Source organism: Gallinula chloropus (assembly GCF_964237585.1).
Source record: "Gallinula chloropus genome assembly, chromosome: 2".
Lineage (NCBI taxonomy): Eukaryota > Metazoa > Chordata > Aves > Gruiformes > Rallidae > Gallinula > Gallinula chloropus.
In genome coordinates, this window is record NC_140086.1 from 130,889,806 (window position 1) to 130,909,028 (window position 19,223).

At 39.4% G+C, this 19,223-nt stretch overlaps 1 protein-coding gene across 1 annotated transcript; it reads left to right on the plus strand.

The window, feature by feature from the left end:
- Nucleotides 1-271: 271 nt before the first annotated feature.
- Nucleotides 272-18,503, plus strand: TMEM196 (transmembrane protein 196; the record flags this gene model as incomplete). Its single annotated transcript, XM_084259995.1, has 4 exons — nt 272-436; nt 12,122-12,178; nt 13,953-14,207; nt 18,441-18,503. 4 exons carry the CDS (start codon nt 272-274, stop codon nt 18,501-18,503), a joined length of 540 nt encoding a protein of 179 aa, XP_084116121.1.
- Between the last annotated feature and the right edge of the window lie 720 nt (nt 18,504-19,223).

The window sequence follows — 19,223 nt, forward strand, 5'->3', positions numbered from 1 at the left end:
CCCTGTCCCCGCCGCCGGGCCGGCACCTTGGAGAGCTCCGCCGCGCCGGGGCCGCGCTCGCTGCCGGCGCGGCGCTGCGCGGGGCCCGGCGGCGCAGGGGCCGCCCCGCCGCCCCTCGGCAGCGCCCGCCGGCCGCGGATGCGCCGCTCCGCCCCGGTTGCCGGCGAAGGAAGAAAAGTTTGGGGGCGACTTAGGGCCGCGGGAGCGCCGGAGGAGAAGGCGGATGCGCGGTTTCCCCGGCTGATCGGGAAGGAAGGATGACCGAGGGAGGATGTGCACCAGCAGCCAGATCATCGGGAGCCTCCTGGTGCTCTCCGTTCTGGAGATAGGGTTAGGGGTGTCCAGCGTGGCCGTGGGGGCGGTCAGTTTCAGCCTGGTCCTCACAGAGCATAAACCTCAGCTGGGAGACTCTTCTCCGGTATGGAGCGGGGTGTGTGTACGTTAGCCATTTCACTCTCTCTTTAACTCTTTATGGTGATGATCAGAACCGTGCGAGGGCATCCCCCTCCCTTCCCTTCCCCTTCCTTCCCTTCCGCGTGTGCATGCTGCGCCGAGAGCCTCGCCGGGTCCATTTCCGATGTGCATGGGGTACTGTCTGCATACTCGTGGGGCGAGGGGGAGGCACGGTGGGGAGAGATGTACGTGTGTGTTGGTGGGAGACCCCTTCTTTCTCCCTCCGTTTTGTTTTCCAAATTTGCTCTGAACAATTGAACTTTCTGTGAACCCATTCTCACACCTGGGAATGCCCGATGCCTCAAGTGGAACACGGGCCATAACATTCAGTCTTTAAATTGACTGTGAGTTTTGCTTTTAAAAAAAAGAACAGCCCTGTCCCTTATGACAAGACTGTCAAAAGGTGTTTTAACATAACGTCAAGGGTATGTCAGTTGAGTTCTGAGCTTTCGGAGGAAAAAGAGAAAGAGGAAATGGGAAGGAAGGGGAAAGATCTGTTTTCATGATCTGGCTCCCTGAGCTTCTTATAAAATGAACAAAAAAATATCAAACACCAATAATGGATTAATAGAAGCAGTATGCTCATATCACAGAATATATCTCACTTCTAAGAAACCTTTCTTATTTTTTTTCGGTTTGAGATATGCATGTTTCTAGGAAGAATTTTCCTCCAAATGGCTATTTATGTTTAGAGCGGGGAATTCTGAATATTCAGTGTAAACATGAGTGGGCATTTTTGATCTCCAAAGCTGGTTTTGGCCAGCTTGGATTGTACAGCAGTATTTCTTAAAGGATTGTTTGCTTTGCTTGAGATAAGATGATAAATGCAAAACACTCTTGGTTATTCATCAGCATAACCTCCTGTAATTTACAGATTCATTCTCACAAAGTGTTCCATGTGATAGTCTCACTGTCAGTAATTATTAATTATTGACAACAGTCATAAATATTTTTGGCAGTATACAAACATACACATAATTCTGCACTGCAGAACAGATAGGTGAGAAAAGAGAATGAAGACCAGATAAGATTAGACAGTAGCCAACAGGTAATGATATTGTCAAAATCACTTCAGAGAGGGAGGTTTCTGATCACTGCTGATAAAGAAAAAAAAAATTACACAAAAAGATTTGTCTATTTGAAGATTAAATGACAGAAGACAGTACCCTGGGATTCACTGAAGTCAAAGAGTTTTGACCAGTCAGTGAGATTAGTATTTTATGCAGGGATTGCATTTTGTGACAGCTGATAACATTTCATGACGATGCACATTTCCTGCACAACTGCCTCATTCATTTTCATGGTTTCTGTTGCCCCAGAGTTTGTACTAGCCATAGATTAAGATCCTATTACATTAGTTGGTTCCAAGGACCTTATAATGAAAGCAAGAGACAGATGTAGGATAAAAGGAGGTAAGAAACAACAAACCAACATTGATTGGTATAACAGGTGGTTGCATTAACACACCAGCAGTCTGGCTGATTTCAAGCTGTTCATAGGGAGAGTTTTTGAGAGGAATAAGACATAGGACAATTAAGTGATTTTTGTGGATGTTTATAGGAAATTCTCCCTGTATGTGCATGTGGAGGCATGGAAAGGAACCCAAAGGTACTTGTTTGAAATCATAACAAGTGGGTAAAGGATGTCTGCAGCTGGAGACAGCAGAGACAGGCATCAACTGCTAGGAACTGAGCACAGAACTGCAGGTTGAGAAGGCAGAGAGAGGCCACACAGAAGGTGAAAAGTGGAAGCAAGCAGCTTATGTTTCCTGTAGTCAAGGAAATGAGGAATCGCAGTGGTATGCAGAGTGGGGTGACCTGGTTATAAACTTGGCCTTGAACTAAAGATCTTTGGTCTAAAACACCATTGTTATGTCATTCTCTTTGTACCACTCCAGCAGTTCAAATTGTCTGGTAGGTTGTGTTCTTCTGATTAGAGAACCTAGAAGGTGAGACAGGACAAGAAAGAGGGCAGGGATCTACGGTTCTCCAGGGATGCTCAGGGCCATGATTAACTAAGTTCAAATTAAAACATCCAGATAAATGTTTGTTTGGACAGTCTTCAGAACTGTCCTTTTGCAGAAATGGTGTAAACTGCCTTCTGCTCACTGGATCTTATCCTGAGCTCATGTTGCTTGTGTTAAAGAATAGCTCACATAAAATATGTTATTTTTTTCCATTTCATACTCTTGAATCAAGGTTTTCCTTTGATAAATGAACAATAAGTAAAAGGAAAGGACCTTAAAGGAAAAGCTGATACTTTTAGGATGAAAAACACTTAAATTGAACAGTGTTATGTCTCCTGTTGTAATTTACATGGAAATATACTGAAAACTTTTGACCCTTTTCTATCTTTTGCTTATGTGGGTGGAACTCAGCAGAGGCCCAAGTTCATAAGGAAGTAGATGAAGATAGCATCACCATGGAAACCTTAACCTGAATTCCTAAAATTTGGGCATCTTAAAACCATGCACATTCTATCTCTTATATTTGCCTTCCTGTGATGCTTTGCATTTGATGCACGTTAGCTTTCTTCTTAAAAGACTTGTTCTTGCTGTCCACTGTCTCCATACATGCAGATAATTTACTAATGGACCTAACTTTAATCATATGAATCCCACTCATAGGATCAGAGAGACAAGTGAAGTTAGGAATGGGCTGAAGTGCTCTGATCATTGCATGTCCTGCATTGTCTATAAGCAAGTCAGGGAAAGTGGAGTGGACAAGAATGAAGAAAAGGAAAGCCTTGGCAATGTCTACATCAAAAATGCATGGAAATGGGAAAGCAGTTTCTAAGTTTCTTGTTCTCATTAGAGTTGAGTTGGATTAAAAAATGTAAGAGTTGTTTAAAAAGTAGACAAAAACAGCTGAAGGTGTGACTGACTTCTCAAATAGTCTGGAGCATGTGGAGATGAATATCCAATTTATTTTACATCATATCATTTTTTTTTTCTTTTTGAAATAGGCCACAGCTGCTAAACTGCAAAAAAACCCCACACCAAACCCAAAAGACAGTTCCATATAACCTACAGTAGATGTGTTGTTGATTTCTGGATTTTCTTTCTGTTTGTTATGATTGTCTTGGTAGAATCTAGTCCACAGGCTTTACTCAGTGTCTCCCAGATTTCTTTTTTTTTCCCCAGAAATTGAGGCATATTTCTGAAAGCCACCATTCCAATTCAGTTATATGACGCACTGTAGAAATGGTCCAACCAACAAGCATACTGAACCACTAAAGCTAACAGCAAGAATGACATAGCAAAGGCATTTTCACAGGCAACAAAAAAATCAGCAGATAATCTTTCAAAAAGTATTCACAGATTGTTTTAAATGGTCACATTATATTTAGAAAATAATGTTTGCATCACTATCACTATGATTAGTGACTGTATATTCACACACACAGATACGTGAATGGCTCTCTCAGTTATTCTGCAGTGGTGAATAAATTCTTGCTATAAATTAGATTCCTTCACAGAAAGAATGAGAGACAAAAGCCACATCTTTAGTGAAATGTGCAATCTATCTTCATATGCAAGAGAGATACCTGATGATTCCATTATGGCTATGCCCCGCAAGGGTAATAGTTTCTTCCCTTATAAAGACAAATACCTAAATCTATTTGAGAGAGATGCATTCTCTGGATGTTGGTCAGTCTGTCTATCTGTAGGGCCAGAGTCATTTCCATGATTTGTGTTTGTAGCACAGTGGAAGTCTGCCCATCCATTAAAAATCTGCATTTATAGTTTGGCAACAGAAATTTGCTCCAAGTTGGCACTTGAAGTATTTGATTTCAGTTACTTTTTTTGGTTTTTACTTGTTTTTTGTTTTACCCAGAATTTGAAAGAAAATGTTCACTCTGTATGGAACTCTCCCAGAGCAAGAACATCATTTTGGGCTGTTAAATCAATGCTGGTGGCCTAAAATTTTACAACATTAAATTTTGTTTCTAGTTTTTACTGCTGCCAAGTTTCCTTTGGAAAGAACAGTTAAACTGTGTTTTGGTCGCTTTTTTTTTTTTTTTTTTTCCAAAGGAACACTAAAAAATTCACATTATTGTTTAGCATGTAGACAAAATGCAGATGTGATCCTACTTTATTTTAACATGTGTATTGAATTTTCATCAAACTGACCATATTCCTGGCAGGCTCCTGCTCCTGATGAAAGGAATTGCAGCAATGTCAGTGAGCTCAGTGGAAGCTGGAGATAGTTCTGCACCTAGAGATGAGGGAGGATGTGCCAAGCACGGGAGCTTCTTGCCTTGCAAGGGACCAGGACAATTCACTCTAGATGAGAAGCCTTTCAGTATGTTTTCTTTATCATTCAGGCCCTCCAGAAGCATAAACCAACCTGAAAGACAATTATCCAAGGGCATTTATACTTCCTAGGTTGCATTTAAGAGGATCTGTTGAATATAGACTGATTTAGGCATATGCTTAAATGTTTTCTGAGACAAGACTTCAGTTGACCTGCAGGGAATAATCTTTAATTTATTCCTTTTTGAGATGAAAGTAGCCCTACTAAAAAAATAAATATATATAAAACCCTAAAAAGCATAATTTACTATTTGTTATTCTGATAGGCCCCAAACAAGTAAATAAGCATTATTTTGTGCTGAGACTGAGTGTTTTTCCAGATGACCAGAGTTTTTTTGGGTCACTGATGGCAGGTAGACTTTCAAGTTCAGAGACTGCTTCTACATTTCCCTGAGTGTTTCTAAAATCCACTTCCCATTTTTAAAAGCATCTCTGCAGGCCTAGAAACAGATAAAAGGAATCACTATTCAAAGGGACTGGGATGGAATTGAAACTACTTGAACATGGCTTGAATCAGTGAGTAACATAGCACCTCCTGAGCTGATAGGACCAAACAGCACACTGTCAGGTCAAGGTATTACCTCTGATTAAGCATGTTTTAACACTATTTCTCACTTCAAACAGCAGAGACCACATCTCAGCATGACAGATTTGGTGGGACACAGGATTTGGTTGTGGCAATGCTGTCACTTCTGGTTCCAGGTCCAGGTGACTGGCATCCAGCTGTCCCCACATCCCCTTGCATGGGACAACAATATCATTACGAGGTTCTATTCACCTTTTTCAAAGATTAACATGTTTCTCTACAGAGAGAACAGGCGAACCTAATACCAAGGCTGGCTCTTCCTGCCCATTCTAACTTTTTCTCTAGTTTGATGTTTTTGTTTCCATGAGTGGATTCTGTGCTCCTTATGCCTGCACTAAAAAAACTTAATCCTTGTTCTGAAATACTGCTTTGAAGAACCTTCTCTGCTCAGTTCACCCACTATGGATTTCAGCTTTTTTTCTCATTTGAATGGAGTTGAAGCAATGAGATTATTAGAATCACCCTTTCTAGACATCACTAATTTTGAATTCCTGGGTCTTGTGGCAGTCACATGTTTACAGTTTTAGCGTGAAATGAGGTTTTCTGGTTTACTCCCTGACAAGAGTAGACAGATAGAAAGCTGTTGATTCTGCCCATTTATTCCTCCAAGTGGGGAATTATTTGAACAAGCATGATATGCTTGCATTTTCACTATGTTATATTCAAATCTGGAACAATTTCCTTTCCTCTCTTTCATCGGATACATATGGATGATCCAGAACACTGGAGGGCTTTCCACAAAGTGTCTGTATTCTGGGATTCTTCTTTGTCTTGAATACTAACTAGGGATCAAGCAGTCCTTATTTTCAAGACGTTTTCTCTACTGTTTTCTTCAGCCTCTCTCCAGAAATATTTTTCCATAGAGAGTTTTCATTTTCTCAAGGAATTACACTTACCATTGCTTTTGCCTCTTCAAAAAGAAGAAATAAGTTAGCTTCAATATAGGAAATAAAAATAGTTCCTTTTCTTCTACATGATGGAAACCAACAAATCTTTGGCTCTCTGCAAATATAACTAAAATTGAATCTAGCTTCAATAAGAAAAACCCCTTTTTTTCCAGGAGAAAGTGAAAGAGGCCAAGTCTTCTATTCCAGAAAATAGAAATAGGGATGGATCCAAACCACAGAACTTTATTCTGAATTGAGATTTCATTGTCCTTACCAAAATTTCTGGGTGTTGGTTTTGTTTCAAATCCATATTTAATATAGAGTAAATTAAAGCAGGCTCAAAATAATCATTCTCCTTTTTGGGATGTCTTTGGTTCTTTGTTCCAAAGTTCAACAGATGAAAAGAGAGATATTTTCAAATATGTGTATTGAATAGAAGCAGGCAGAGCTCAAAAATTCTGCAGTCAATTAGACACCCCTGCATTACCTTGTCATCACACCAGTCCTATGGGACTCTGGCTCTGCTAGGTCCCTGGCAAATCTTCAATGAAAGGGACATTGAGGCACTCACAGCCCACTGAGTCTCTAAGTACCTTCTGTGTTTTGTGGTGTCTTTCTCTGTATTTTTTACACACCTCCCAGGGGTGGGTTTTCCCCTATCTATTATTGGATGATACATTCAATCCACACCTCCTCTGCTATTCTTGACAGAAAATACCACTATCATAGGAGTATGAATAAATGTGCAACTAAAAGTAACCCAGAAGTAATGGGAATTGGTTGCAAATAGTGATCTATGGAGGTTTTTAAGGTTTAATGGAGGTTTTAGCCTTTTATGAATTTCTAATGAATAATAATTAAAACAAAAGTCCAACAGTGAAACATCTGCTTCAACGAGTTGAAGGTCTCATTCAGGCTCACAGGGCATTTTGGAGGGCTTACTAATTTAGCTTATCTTTCATTAATGTTTTAGCCTTATTCTTGGCATGAGTTGAGAATACTTTAACAATTGATTGTTCCTTATAAGGAGCTTGCCTTCAGTGATATATTTTTTTTCCACACGTGATTTACTGTATTTTCAGTGTAAGTGTGTTTTCCTTAACTTAGTTCAGGATGGACATGGTTAGAAAATGTAATCACATTTAAAGACTCCAAGAGGTTGGTAAAAATAGGCTGCGGATAATCAATGATCACATAGAAAGGGGCAAGCCCTCACCACAGCAATATTAGTTAGTTTTGGGTAAAATGTAGTCCAGAGTAGCTCAACAGTTACATGTGAAGTTTAAATGGTATGACATATTGACATGAAGATGGAGGTTTTCGGGATAGCCAAGAACAGACAGAGTGTGCCAAGACAGCAGACCCCCCTCGTGGCTGTATCCCAGTTGGTAGTACTATAAAATTGAGGAGTTCAAAACTAAAAGATGAACAGGAACAACCAACGAATTCCTTTGGAGTATGATTTGTACTTTCATGCATTTTTCTGGTATAAATAGCTCTCATCTACTTTCCACTACTGCTGGTCGCAAAACTGAGACATCAAAAATTTTATAGGAAATTACTACAGCACAAATATCCTGAGTCACTAGCCATACTATCCATTATCAGTGATCAGTCAGTCACACATGTCCCACTGACTTCCTAACTTTTCTAAGGGTCTTCACATTGAGAAGCCTGGCTAAGGCAACTCTGTTTAAGCAGTGTTCCTGAGCATTGGGTATTGCTAATACTCTCTCTGTAAAGCATGTTTCACAGATTCACAGAATCACAGAGCAGTAAGGGCTGGAAGGGATCTCTGGAGAGCATCTAGTCTAACCCCTCTGCTAGTGCAGGATCACCTAGAACAGGTTGCACAGTATCATGGCCAGGTGGGTTTTGAATATCTCCAGAGAAGAAGATGCTACAACCTCTCTGGGCAGCATGTCCCAGTGCTCAGTCACCCTCAGAGTAATGAATTTTTTCTCATGTCCAGATGAAACTTTCCATGTTCCAGTTTGTGCTCGTTGCCCCTTAACCTGTCATTGGGCACCACTGAGAACAGTCTGGCCTCTTCCTCTAGACATCGACCAGTAGGTCAATTAGTTAAGCATTGATTAAGCGTTTTCACTCCTTGTAAACTCCTTTTTGTGAACCAGAAATCTCTGCAGCCTCAGAAGAGATTAGTAAACTTGGTTTATCATTTTCAAAGCTTAGCATGGGGATTGATCGGCTGACATTCTGGCTCAAATTCATAAATTGGTTTTAATAGTAAAACACCTGCTCACATAAGTTAATTTTTTTTTCTGGACAAGCCTTTTCTATGGGGATGTTACACACTCATTTAAAAATCCCCAAATAATATCAAGCCTTTGCTATTCCCCAAGTGCTTTGCTTCCAAGATTTTTCAGCATGTTCAGGCACACTGATGCATTCAGTTTCACAACTTGCTTGTCGTCTTGTCATATGAATACCCAACTCCTCTGAGAAGACATTTCAGTTGATTCTCTCTTGAGTTCTTTAACTACCAGACACCTTGTGTACACGTGTAAACATTGTATATATGCATATATATAGTATAATATAAACCCTGACACAATAAAATATTATCATAGAACTATAGAATATTTCAAGTTGGAGGAGACCCATAAGGATCACTGAGTCCAATTCCCTGCTCCTTGCAGGACTACCTAAAACAAGTATATGACTAAGAGTGTTGGCCAGATGCTCCTTGAACTCTGATGGGTTTAGTGCCCTGACCACTTCCCTGGGAGGCTTGTTCCAGTGACTGATCACCCTCCCAGTGAAGAAGCTTTTCCTAATATCCAACTTGAACTTCCCCTGATGGAGCTTCATGCTACTTCCACATAGCCTGTCACTGATCACCAGAAAGAGTAGATCAACACCTCCTCCTTTGCTGCCCCATTTTACAAAGTTGTAGATTGTGATGTCACCCATCAACCTTCGCCAAGCTGAACAAACCAAGTGATCTCAGCCCTCATTGTAAATCTTGCCTTCAAAGCCTTTCACCATCTGTCCTCTGGACACACTCTAATAGTTTGATTTCCTTCATAAAGTGAGACACCCAAACCTGCCCACAGTGCGGGATGTGGGGCCGCAGCATTGCAGTGCAGGGTAAGGCAATCACCCCCTTGACTGGCCGGCTACAATGTGCTAGATGCATTGGCTGCCAGAACATTCTGATTAATCATATTTAATATGCCATCAGCTCAAACCCAGAGATCTCTTTATGTGGGGCTTCACCCCAGCGTCTTGTCCCCCAGTTTGTACCTATATCCAGGACTACCCCCTCCCAGGTGCAGAATCTGTCACTTGAGCTTGTTAAATTTCATAAGGCTGGTGATTACTCAGGTCTCTAGTCTATCCAGATCTCTCTGTAAGGCCCCTCTACCATCAGGGAAGTCCACAGCTTCTCCTAATTTTGTATAATTGGCAAATTTATTTAAAGTGCATTCGACTCCTGCATCCAGGTCATAACTCCAGAGACTCCCTCAGATATTTTAAAAACTGTGGAATACAGTAGTCCCCTCTTGGTTTTGAGAAGCGTAGGGCTTGCAGCTCAGTTCACTATTCTTTGGGTTTCAACTGGGAATTACCTAAGGTAATATATATATATATGTGACACTACATAAGGGTGGTCTGGAGGTGGGGGGTGTTCTGTTCTTAAAAAACAGTAAATAGCAGAACTGCCCAAACTGCTGGATTCTAATGATGCAAATCTGTAATTTTCTTGTTGCTCCTTTGGTTATATACAAGGCTAATAAACCTTGATCATTACATTCCCTTCCGGCTAGCAAAGGTTGTATAATGGAAATAGAAAGTCTTCTCCAATTGAAATCAATGGTATAAAATCCATTGACTCCAATAGGAGCAGAATTAAAACATTCTTGAAAAAATGGATGACCTATTCTTTCATCTTTGAAAGTAAATTATCAGTTTTTTTAACTAGTTAACACACACCTGTTACAAGTTGAAAGTATGTTTTATGGTATCTTGCATATCTATTCTGTAAGCTCACTAGAACTCTACACAAAATTTTCCTTTTAAGCCTATTCAAACACTGCAGAGAGAAATTATATTACAAATCTACTTTACCAAGTCTGACCAAACAGAATTTCATTACAGTGATGTCTTGATCAAAATATATTTTTTAGCTTTCTGCATTTATGTTGAGAAATACAAAACACTACATGTGAAAAATCTGAAGCAGGTCATCAGTTGAATGCAATCAGCAGTGACAGGATTTGGGAGTGAAACTCCAAAACTTCATTGGAAGTCTGAGTGAAAACTGACAAGGCAGGTGTGACAGTTCTGAGCTGAAACCACCTCTGCCTGTGGGAAAGGGCAGAAAGAAGCCTTCCCATTGTTTTTTCTGATTGTTTTTCCAGTGGGTGAGCTCTAATAGCAATTAGCAGTTCTGTGTCCTGCTATGTCCTTAGCCATTCAGCACCATGGTCTACCTGACCTGAACCTCTCCATAAGATTGGTACTAAGTCCACATCCGAAGTTTAGTAAACATATATATAAATATTATATATATATATATATACAATTAATCATATTAATTGTGGAGAACTGATTCTATGTGTCTAACTCAGAGTAAAAATCTCAAAGCTTCTGCTTACTTGTATGCACAAAGTACTTTGATTGGAGGGAGATAAACTATGTACTTAAACACCTCCTCAACTGTGATACTGGAGTTGCAAAATTTTGGAGGATAAATGAGATGTACATGCAATGTATTTCATGGACCCTGAATGCTGTATAGAAACTGCTTTTTTTTTTCTTATGTAACAGCCAGGTCTGTTCCATGATTTAATCCTAAACCAAAGTCAAACAGAGCCTTTTGCTAGAAATACCATCTGAGTGCAAGAAGGATGTAGAAAAAATCCAGTTTTAATACTGTAAATTTACTGCCCAATAGAGGCATAGCTTTTCTGAAAATAAGTAGCATAAGCTTCTCAATAAAGGAGTTTATGAGGTATCAAAGAAATCTTTTGACAGTATTACAAACACATGGAGAAGGCCTTATTGCTTTCATACAACTGCTGTAATCCTACCATGACTGCTCCCTCAGGGACTGTTCGCTATTTCCCTTGTTAAACTCTTTTGGAGAAGGAAAAAGAAACATCAGAGAATGTGATCAGTCTTTGACGTAGGTCACTAAAAAGCATTAACATCTATTCATATCAGCTGGTGGGGGAGGCTGTGTTTCTGGTTTTGTTAATTAGTTTTTGCCTAATGCTTGATGTGACAATTAGCAGATCAGTTTGTGAAAGAGCTACATGAAAAAAGTACAGGTACCTTCATACTATCTCTTGCAAAGCAGACGCTCTAGAATCAGATTTTCCTGCACGGTCAGTGTAGCTACACCAACAGATGTACTTGGATTGACACCTGCACCCACAGAGGTGGCTGAATTGCATCCTTACCGAGTCCCCCTGGCCTGAGGACAACAATCTATGTATGATCCCTCAGTGTTGTCCTACGCTGTACGATCAGGGCATTAAGTAACTGGCTAAATTTACCTCAGGAAAAAAAAAGGGGGAGGGGGGGTAAAAAGGCATCTTTTCCTCGCAACATTTGGGCTTTTTTCCCATGTTTTCTTTACCTACACAGCTTAAGATTTTTTTTTTGTTTCTTTTTTTATGAGCAATCATCCTCAGTCTGACTTCTCATTCCAGTTTCTTCCTGGATAAGTGTGTTTATGCTTGAATTTGAACTTCCTGAAACATAAGGTTTGTGATAAAAATTCTGATAACAACTGTAACCACTGAACAGCCTCCTGCTGTGGTCATCACTACAGCAACACAGCAGGATTTAAACTTGAGACCTTAAATGATGAAATAATTAGTGGTTTTGTTTTTTTTTTTCTCTTTGCAGTTTCTGCTTTGTGGCATATGTGGAATATTATGCGCCAAAAAAAAATCTGGACTTGTTGTAAGTTTTACCACTACATATATAATACATAAGCATTTGAAAGACATATGTATCTAACTTCTGTGTCAAAGTGTTTCTGATAAAAAGTCGAGAAAAATTGCAAGTCAGCAGTCAAGAAAAAAGCAATCAGCACTTTGGGCTAATCAGGCAAGACAAAGCAGTTCTGAAATGGCCTATTTAGGTCATGCCTATTTAAGCTGTACATCCCTTTTTACCCCTGTGTGGCTAAATATGGATGGAAAATGTGTGGACACAAATCTATGCTAAGTCAATATACAGTTTCCCAATAACTTCACTGGATTGTAACTCCTCTCCTTCAAAACCTCATTTCTGTGTAGTGTGGCACTACTGAGCTGCCACCTCAATAAGGCTGATGACCAACTTTGATTCTAGATAATGTAGCTGTTCAGTTTTAATAAGTACTTTTCAAACTAGTTTTAAAATGATGGAGGATGTTTTCTGTCTCTGCTAAGAATCAGTAGTACAGTAATTTTTCTGACCATAGCAAGACAGTGTTATTACAACATAAATCACAGTGGAATCGTATGCTAAAGATATGATCCCTATTGTAAGTGGTAATATCTGGCTTAATTTTCTCTTAGCTTGATCATTCTGCCACATATAGGTGGAAGTCATGTAAAACCAGCATGCATGTGAAGATCTCTCTTAGATTGAGTATCAATGAGTTAAACCTTGTTACAATGAGACCCTCTTTTCTTAAAACATGTGTACCATCACCATTTCCTAAAACTGTCTGTTCTGGTGGTCTCTTGGAATAGTCACTTTCCAGTGGACCACACCATACTACCTGAATGCCACTTCTGTGATGAAATTCTCATCCCAGTTGCATACAGAAGTGGTCTGTAAGGCTCCATAAATTGCTCTTTCCACAGTGGATAAGTACATGTACAAAGTCATATTGATTAATATCAAAGGCCCATCTAGATCATTATCTGACAGTCCAGCAGTATCAAGGGAAGTGAATAAAACAATAATTTAGCAGTGTTTCCATAGTAAGGTCTTTTGCCCCCAAGTCCTTTGTGGCTCAAGGACATCCTGAAACAAGGTGGCATCTATGTGATTAAAGTGATATGAGGTCTTTAAACGAGTCTAATTGAAGACTTTCACATTCTTCTAAAATTCCCAAGTTAACCAAGTTAAACACAAATGAACAAACAAACACATAGTTAGCACACTAATCTTCTGTAGAGCTGCATCACAGATTTCTTTCTTGTTGCTTGCTTGTCCAGCACATTCACCTCAAACACTTTTGAAATCCCCAAAGAAGCTGTAGGAAGCCTCCAAACCACTGTCTGACTGAACAAATTAGAATTGAACAAGAAGCAGAGACAGATGGCACACAAAATGAGAGATTAACTGTAAATACATCAGGCAATCACTCCTAAGGAGTGCTGGGAAATGGTACAATAAAAATGTCAACATGTTCTATCATGCTACTGTTTTGAATGAAATACTGGAAATCAGAATATTTGTGTCCCAGTACTTGTTTCATTGAATAGCTTTTAATATGAAGAAATTCTACCCAGCTTTCTCTTACATGCAACGTCAATCTTAACTCTCGTACAGCAGAAGTTATTGTAGTCCCTTGGAACTTTGTTGGGGCTGAGGGAGTTAAAAATGAGTATCTGTGAAGCATTTTGCAATCCACGATGCTATTGCAGCATTGAATTATGGTTAGTCTCATTTTTTATATGAATGAATCTGTCTCTGAACAATATTACTGTGACATAACCTCTCTTGTCTTTCCTGACAGATGATACTTTTTTCTGCCTGTTGCATCTGTGGACTAATCGGAGGAATCTTAAATTTTCAATTTCTTCGTGCTCTGACAAAGAAGTCGTCTGCTCTCTATTCTTTGCATCTTGCCTCCATGTCTCTTGCATGCATTGGAATTGGTGGTTGCACCCTTTCTTCATGGCTCACTTGTCGGCTAGCCAGCTATGAACAAAGGCGAATGTTCTCAGAAAGAGAACATTCATTGCATCACTCCCATGAAATGGCAGAAAAAGTGAGTTGTGTGTCCTCCCTTATTTGTTCTGCTTTTCCTAGAGTGCTACTGTACATGTTAACATTTACAACTGGCAAGATACGCATTCAGTTTTCAGTTTTATATGAGAAAGAGCTTCTGGGAAATGAAACGCTGCCATTCTGTGTAAGCTTTATTATGTTGCATTATATGGAGCTATTTTTAGGTACTGTATATTTGCAGTACATCCATTTCAATGAAGTACATCCATTTTCAACATAATTCCATTGTATAGCTATTCAAGAGCTTAGCTGCTAAATTTAGCACTTCATAAATAACTGGAAGCCTTATTAATATGGATTATCATGTATTGTACTGTGAAAAAGCACAGAATGCTTTCTGTAACCACATCATTGCATGCTGCCAGGATTTAATCAATTTCTTCCTTTCCCAAGTACTCAGCTTATAAAGTAGGTTATTTAAACACAAAAGCCACAGTTCACAAACCTAGATGACTAAACCCATACATCTACGGGCATATTTACACACTCAAAGGAAACTGGTCAGATCTGCAGCAGCACTGAGAATTTACTGCTTTCCTCTTTAAAAGGAAGCTTACCACGGTGGCTAGGTCTATGTTTAGGTGCTGAAACAAGCTTCCGATGTTGAGCACATAGGGCTGAAAGAATTAAATAGAATTCCTGAAATCAGCTCTTTGGATTTCCAGATCTGATTAATATTTGAGGAGTAAAATGCCCACTGACACACTGTGCTTTAAGTTTGGACTTTGTATCCAATGCCTTTCCTTTGAGAAATGAGAAGGGAACAAAAGTCAAGCGCCCATCTAAACCTCCACATGCAAGTTTGCATTACAGTAAAGTTCAACAGTCTGTATCATATCTACTGAGATCTCTGAGGGGCAGAGCGATGATTAATTCATTCAGACTGTAGAAAGTTTTCAGATGCCCTGACAAAACATGATACAGCTTTTAATTGTCCATGAAGATACTTGTTGCTGTCCTTTGGATACTTAACTAAGACGAGACTCCAAGCAGAAATACAGACTGAGTTCACAGTAGAAGGTATTTGAAACATATTTTCAAAAGTTAAATTGTATAGGTTACAACAGTGATGTAAACCAGGGGGATAAAATCAAGGGAAGAGATGCATTTCTCCCGTTCATTTTAAAAAGAAGCAGAATTCTGATGAACTATGTAGGCAAATATGACCACAGTCTTGCAGATGGTAGGTTAGATCGTGCCTTTCAAAGACATTTTTGCCTCAACAAGGACAGAGTTGAAGCCCATTTGAGAAAAAAAGGAAGGTAAAGATAAAAGAAATGGCCTGGAAAGAAAAGGCTTCCAAAATCTGAACACTTGCCAACCCTATCAATTTGGGCTGAAGATGACCAAGTATGAAAGTAGTTCACTGTCTGCCTTCCTGGCCTGTTGACCTACTGAGCTTTCAGACACTTAGCAGTGAGGACTTCCAGGTGCCCACTTATCTTGGTAGAAGGGCCATGATGCATGTGCAGAGACATCCTATTGCACATGCTCAGCAAATGTGGGATGTGACCTGCTAATAATGGACTCCCTGCATGTATGTTGTAGACTCAAGTATGCATGCGTAGATGGTCTTAGACCTACAGCCTGTGAACGGCCTGCTGCTGGCAGGTTTGAGTACATTGGCTCAAGGCATGCCCCTAAAAAATAATGAAGACTGCTTAAAAACTTACATTAAATTAGGCCCTGATTTAGAAAATAGCTTCAAAGTGTTTTATATAGAAGACTATTTCATATATGTATACTGGTATACAGTAATATAGACATGTGCTGCATGTGCATTTGTTTGTGCTATATTTATTGTATGATTGTTATATTTATATTAGAGATTGAGGGGTATTGAAATAACCGACCTGCCCAGCTGCCCGGTGGTTCCCCCGACACCAGAGTTACCTCCAAGGTACGCTGAACACTAGGGAGCTACCATGTTGTTATGTCACTTCAGGAAGTGCCACCTCTAAGAGGAAGTCATAGTTTCAGCTAATCAAAATTGGCTGATGCAGTGATGATACTCTGAGTCAGGAATGGTGCTTCCAGGTAGTGACATAATTCTACGTGGGGAACGCTGCAATCTGGAAGTAAGTTGAGTATTTAAAAATATTCACCCCAGTTATAGACATCCAAATGCTCCTATTTGGATGTTGACACCATTGACTCACTCTGCTTCTAATCTGTGTGCTCCTTCATTTCTTGAATTCAGCAACATTTTTTTAATTTATTAATACTTTTATTTTTAAAAATAGAAATACTGCAGAAAATAAATGGTTTTCAATATTTCTGAAATGATGATGATACTTTAAGAGCTGAAGACTGCAGAGAATGCAAGTGATAAACCTGACAAAAGGAAACTTAGACACTCTCATGAGTAGCCTTCTGACGGATCATTACTATCCACCTGTGGCTGACTGATAGCTAATATTAAATGGCTTTGGTATTATTGATCTCTTTCCCAGCTGACTGATATTCAGTGTAGACACAGAAAAGGGTTTAGACACCTACAGACAGGCAAAACACAATGCCTTTTTTCAGAGCAGACAGCCCCCAAACTGGGATCCAGAGTCTGGCGTTAGGCATGCATGTTCCTCTTCAGTGTGTGATGAGAATAAGGCACCATACAAAAACATCCAACACCATCACCTGCCAATTGGAGAGCTGGGTGGTAGAACATGCTCAAAAATCAGGAAGTTTGCACACTTACTTTCTCTGAAGCTTGCACTTGATTCAGGAATATTAATTGGCAAAGATACTTGGTTTGATGGCCCTAAATTTATGTTGTGGAGAGGAATAGGAAATCCATTCTTTCAAAAACTGCGCAGGGAGCAATTAAGTCTTGTGATCTAATTTAAAATGTACCTGGTAACATCTGAGATATAGTAGGTACTAGCACTTCTTCTTTATGTTAAAAGCTAAGTTCTGGTCTCTGCCTCCCAAACTATTCATGAAAGAAATATTGTGGATTAAAAGAAGAGAGAGAAAGAGTCAGACTAGGATCAAAAGCCAGGTTCCAGAACTTTCCTCTCTTTGCCAGGAATCTCAGCTGCAATGCTACAGAGTCAAGGCCACTCTTTTTGTCTTTCTCTTTAGCTCAATGAATCTTGATTTACTTTCTTCATAGAAACTTCCACAAGAAGGGGACAAACAAATCTCTGTTCTTCCACATTTCCACCAAGGGCACCTAGGAGGTAGAAGAGTTAGATATAATCTTTCCATGAAGATAAAAGCTTCTGGTTATATTTTACAACTAGCCCAACAGTGGCACCTCCACCTCATCTACCCGAATTTTAAAAAGAATAGCCTAAACTGCATTTTTATGTGTGCCCATTCCTCTTGCCGTGTTATCTGGGATCTGCCATTGGACATAAGCAGCAGATCATTTCTGCATCCAGATTCAATATGGTATGAAATAGTCCTAGGACTGTTCAGAGTATGGTAGTTCTGAGCTTCAACTCTATGTGGCTTTGCAGCCTTAAAGGTCAGAGAACTCCTTAAATAATATAGCCATCTCCAGGCTTAGACAGCTGCTAAGTAGGTATTGTTTGGATTGAAATTTGAGAACTGGAAAATCTAACTACAAACAAATCTTAGTTTAAGTGCTTTAGGATTCTGACTCACGATCAGGTCAGCTTACTCTGGAATGATTCATCTGCCAGTTGAGCAGCAACTGCTGAAATGCTAAAAACTGTGGTCTGTCATATAAAGGGAAAACCAAAATCAGGCCCATCCCCAGGCAAGCAGTCAAAACCCTTAGTTCCTGTTTGAATATGGACCTACTTCCCAAATATCTATCACAGCTAGCATCAAATGTCATCAGTTTGTAGCATGTCAGCACAGAAGAAGCTTTGAATGGAAATTAAGACTTAATTACCATCTTGTTCCTTTGTAGATTACCACACAAGCTTGAGTTGATGCACTTTCAAAGGACAACATCACAAAACTGGCACAGATGTCATCAGTGCTGTATATGTGGTCTGAGAGTAATGTCCAACTCAATCAGTATCAATGAGTCTATCAGCTTTCAAATGTGCTTAATTTATGTAGGAAGGAATGTAATTTTTTTTTACAGTGAAATTTATCAAGTCAAATAAAAATCTAAGTTCTTCCAAATGTCTGAAGTTCGGAGTTTGTTAAAGTTTTGTGATAACCTTAGCTAACTAAATTTCAAGTATCATAAAGTAATTGCAATTTTAATCAGTGTTTTCTATTCTTGTTCCAGGAAATGACAGACAACCTAAGCAATGGTGGCCCACATCTGATTTATAATGGAAGTGTATATTAAAAGATTTTTAAAAGTTCCATGGAAAGAAGTGATTTTAGAATTTTCTTCAGGAAAAAAACAGACTTCAAGAAATCGAGAAAATGGAACTATCTTAGATTTTATGGCTCAGATGTCACAACTGCAGAACAGCACAGTTGCATTTCCCTTTTAGAGACATGTTCAAAATTTGTCTCCTAAACATTTTGCGGATATACAATATTTATTCACTTCCTGTCTACTCCCTTTTGTTTGGGTTTTTTTTTTTCCTCTGAATAACTTTTCAGAATTGTGATAGTATTTGAAACAGACTTCTCAAGACTCTTCCTCTCATGAAGACTCAAAAACCAGAAAAAAAATTATTAACCTGGACCACATTTCACCCAGTCACAGGATTCCTAAAGAGAAGAGGGCAGAGGAAGGATGGTCTAAGGGAATATTTTTCTCCTCTCCACTTAGGAGCATCTGGTGTAATATGATGGTTTCAGATCATGTGGCATGGTACCAGCAACCCATCTGCACAGGCCCCATCCCCACAACGCAAATGCATCCAGACTCAGTTTCCCCAGTAGTTCATATCAAAAGAGAGTGCAGATTACTCTTCAAAAAGGCTCCCATTTCACATTCAGAGTGTAAATGAAGAGTGTGCTGAAAACACCGATGTCTTTGTTTTGAAAGACAGAATGCTCTAAGAACGCCATAAATCAAAACCTCAACAATGCCTTGTTGTAAAGAAACTGTAAA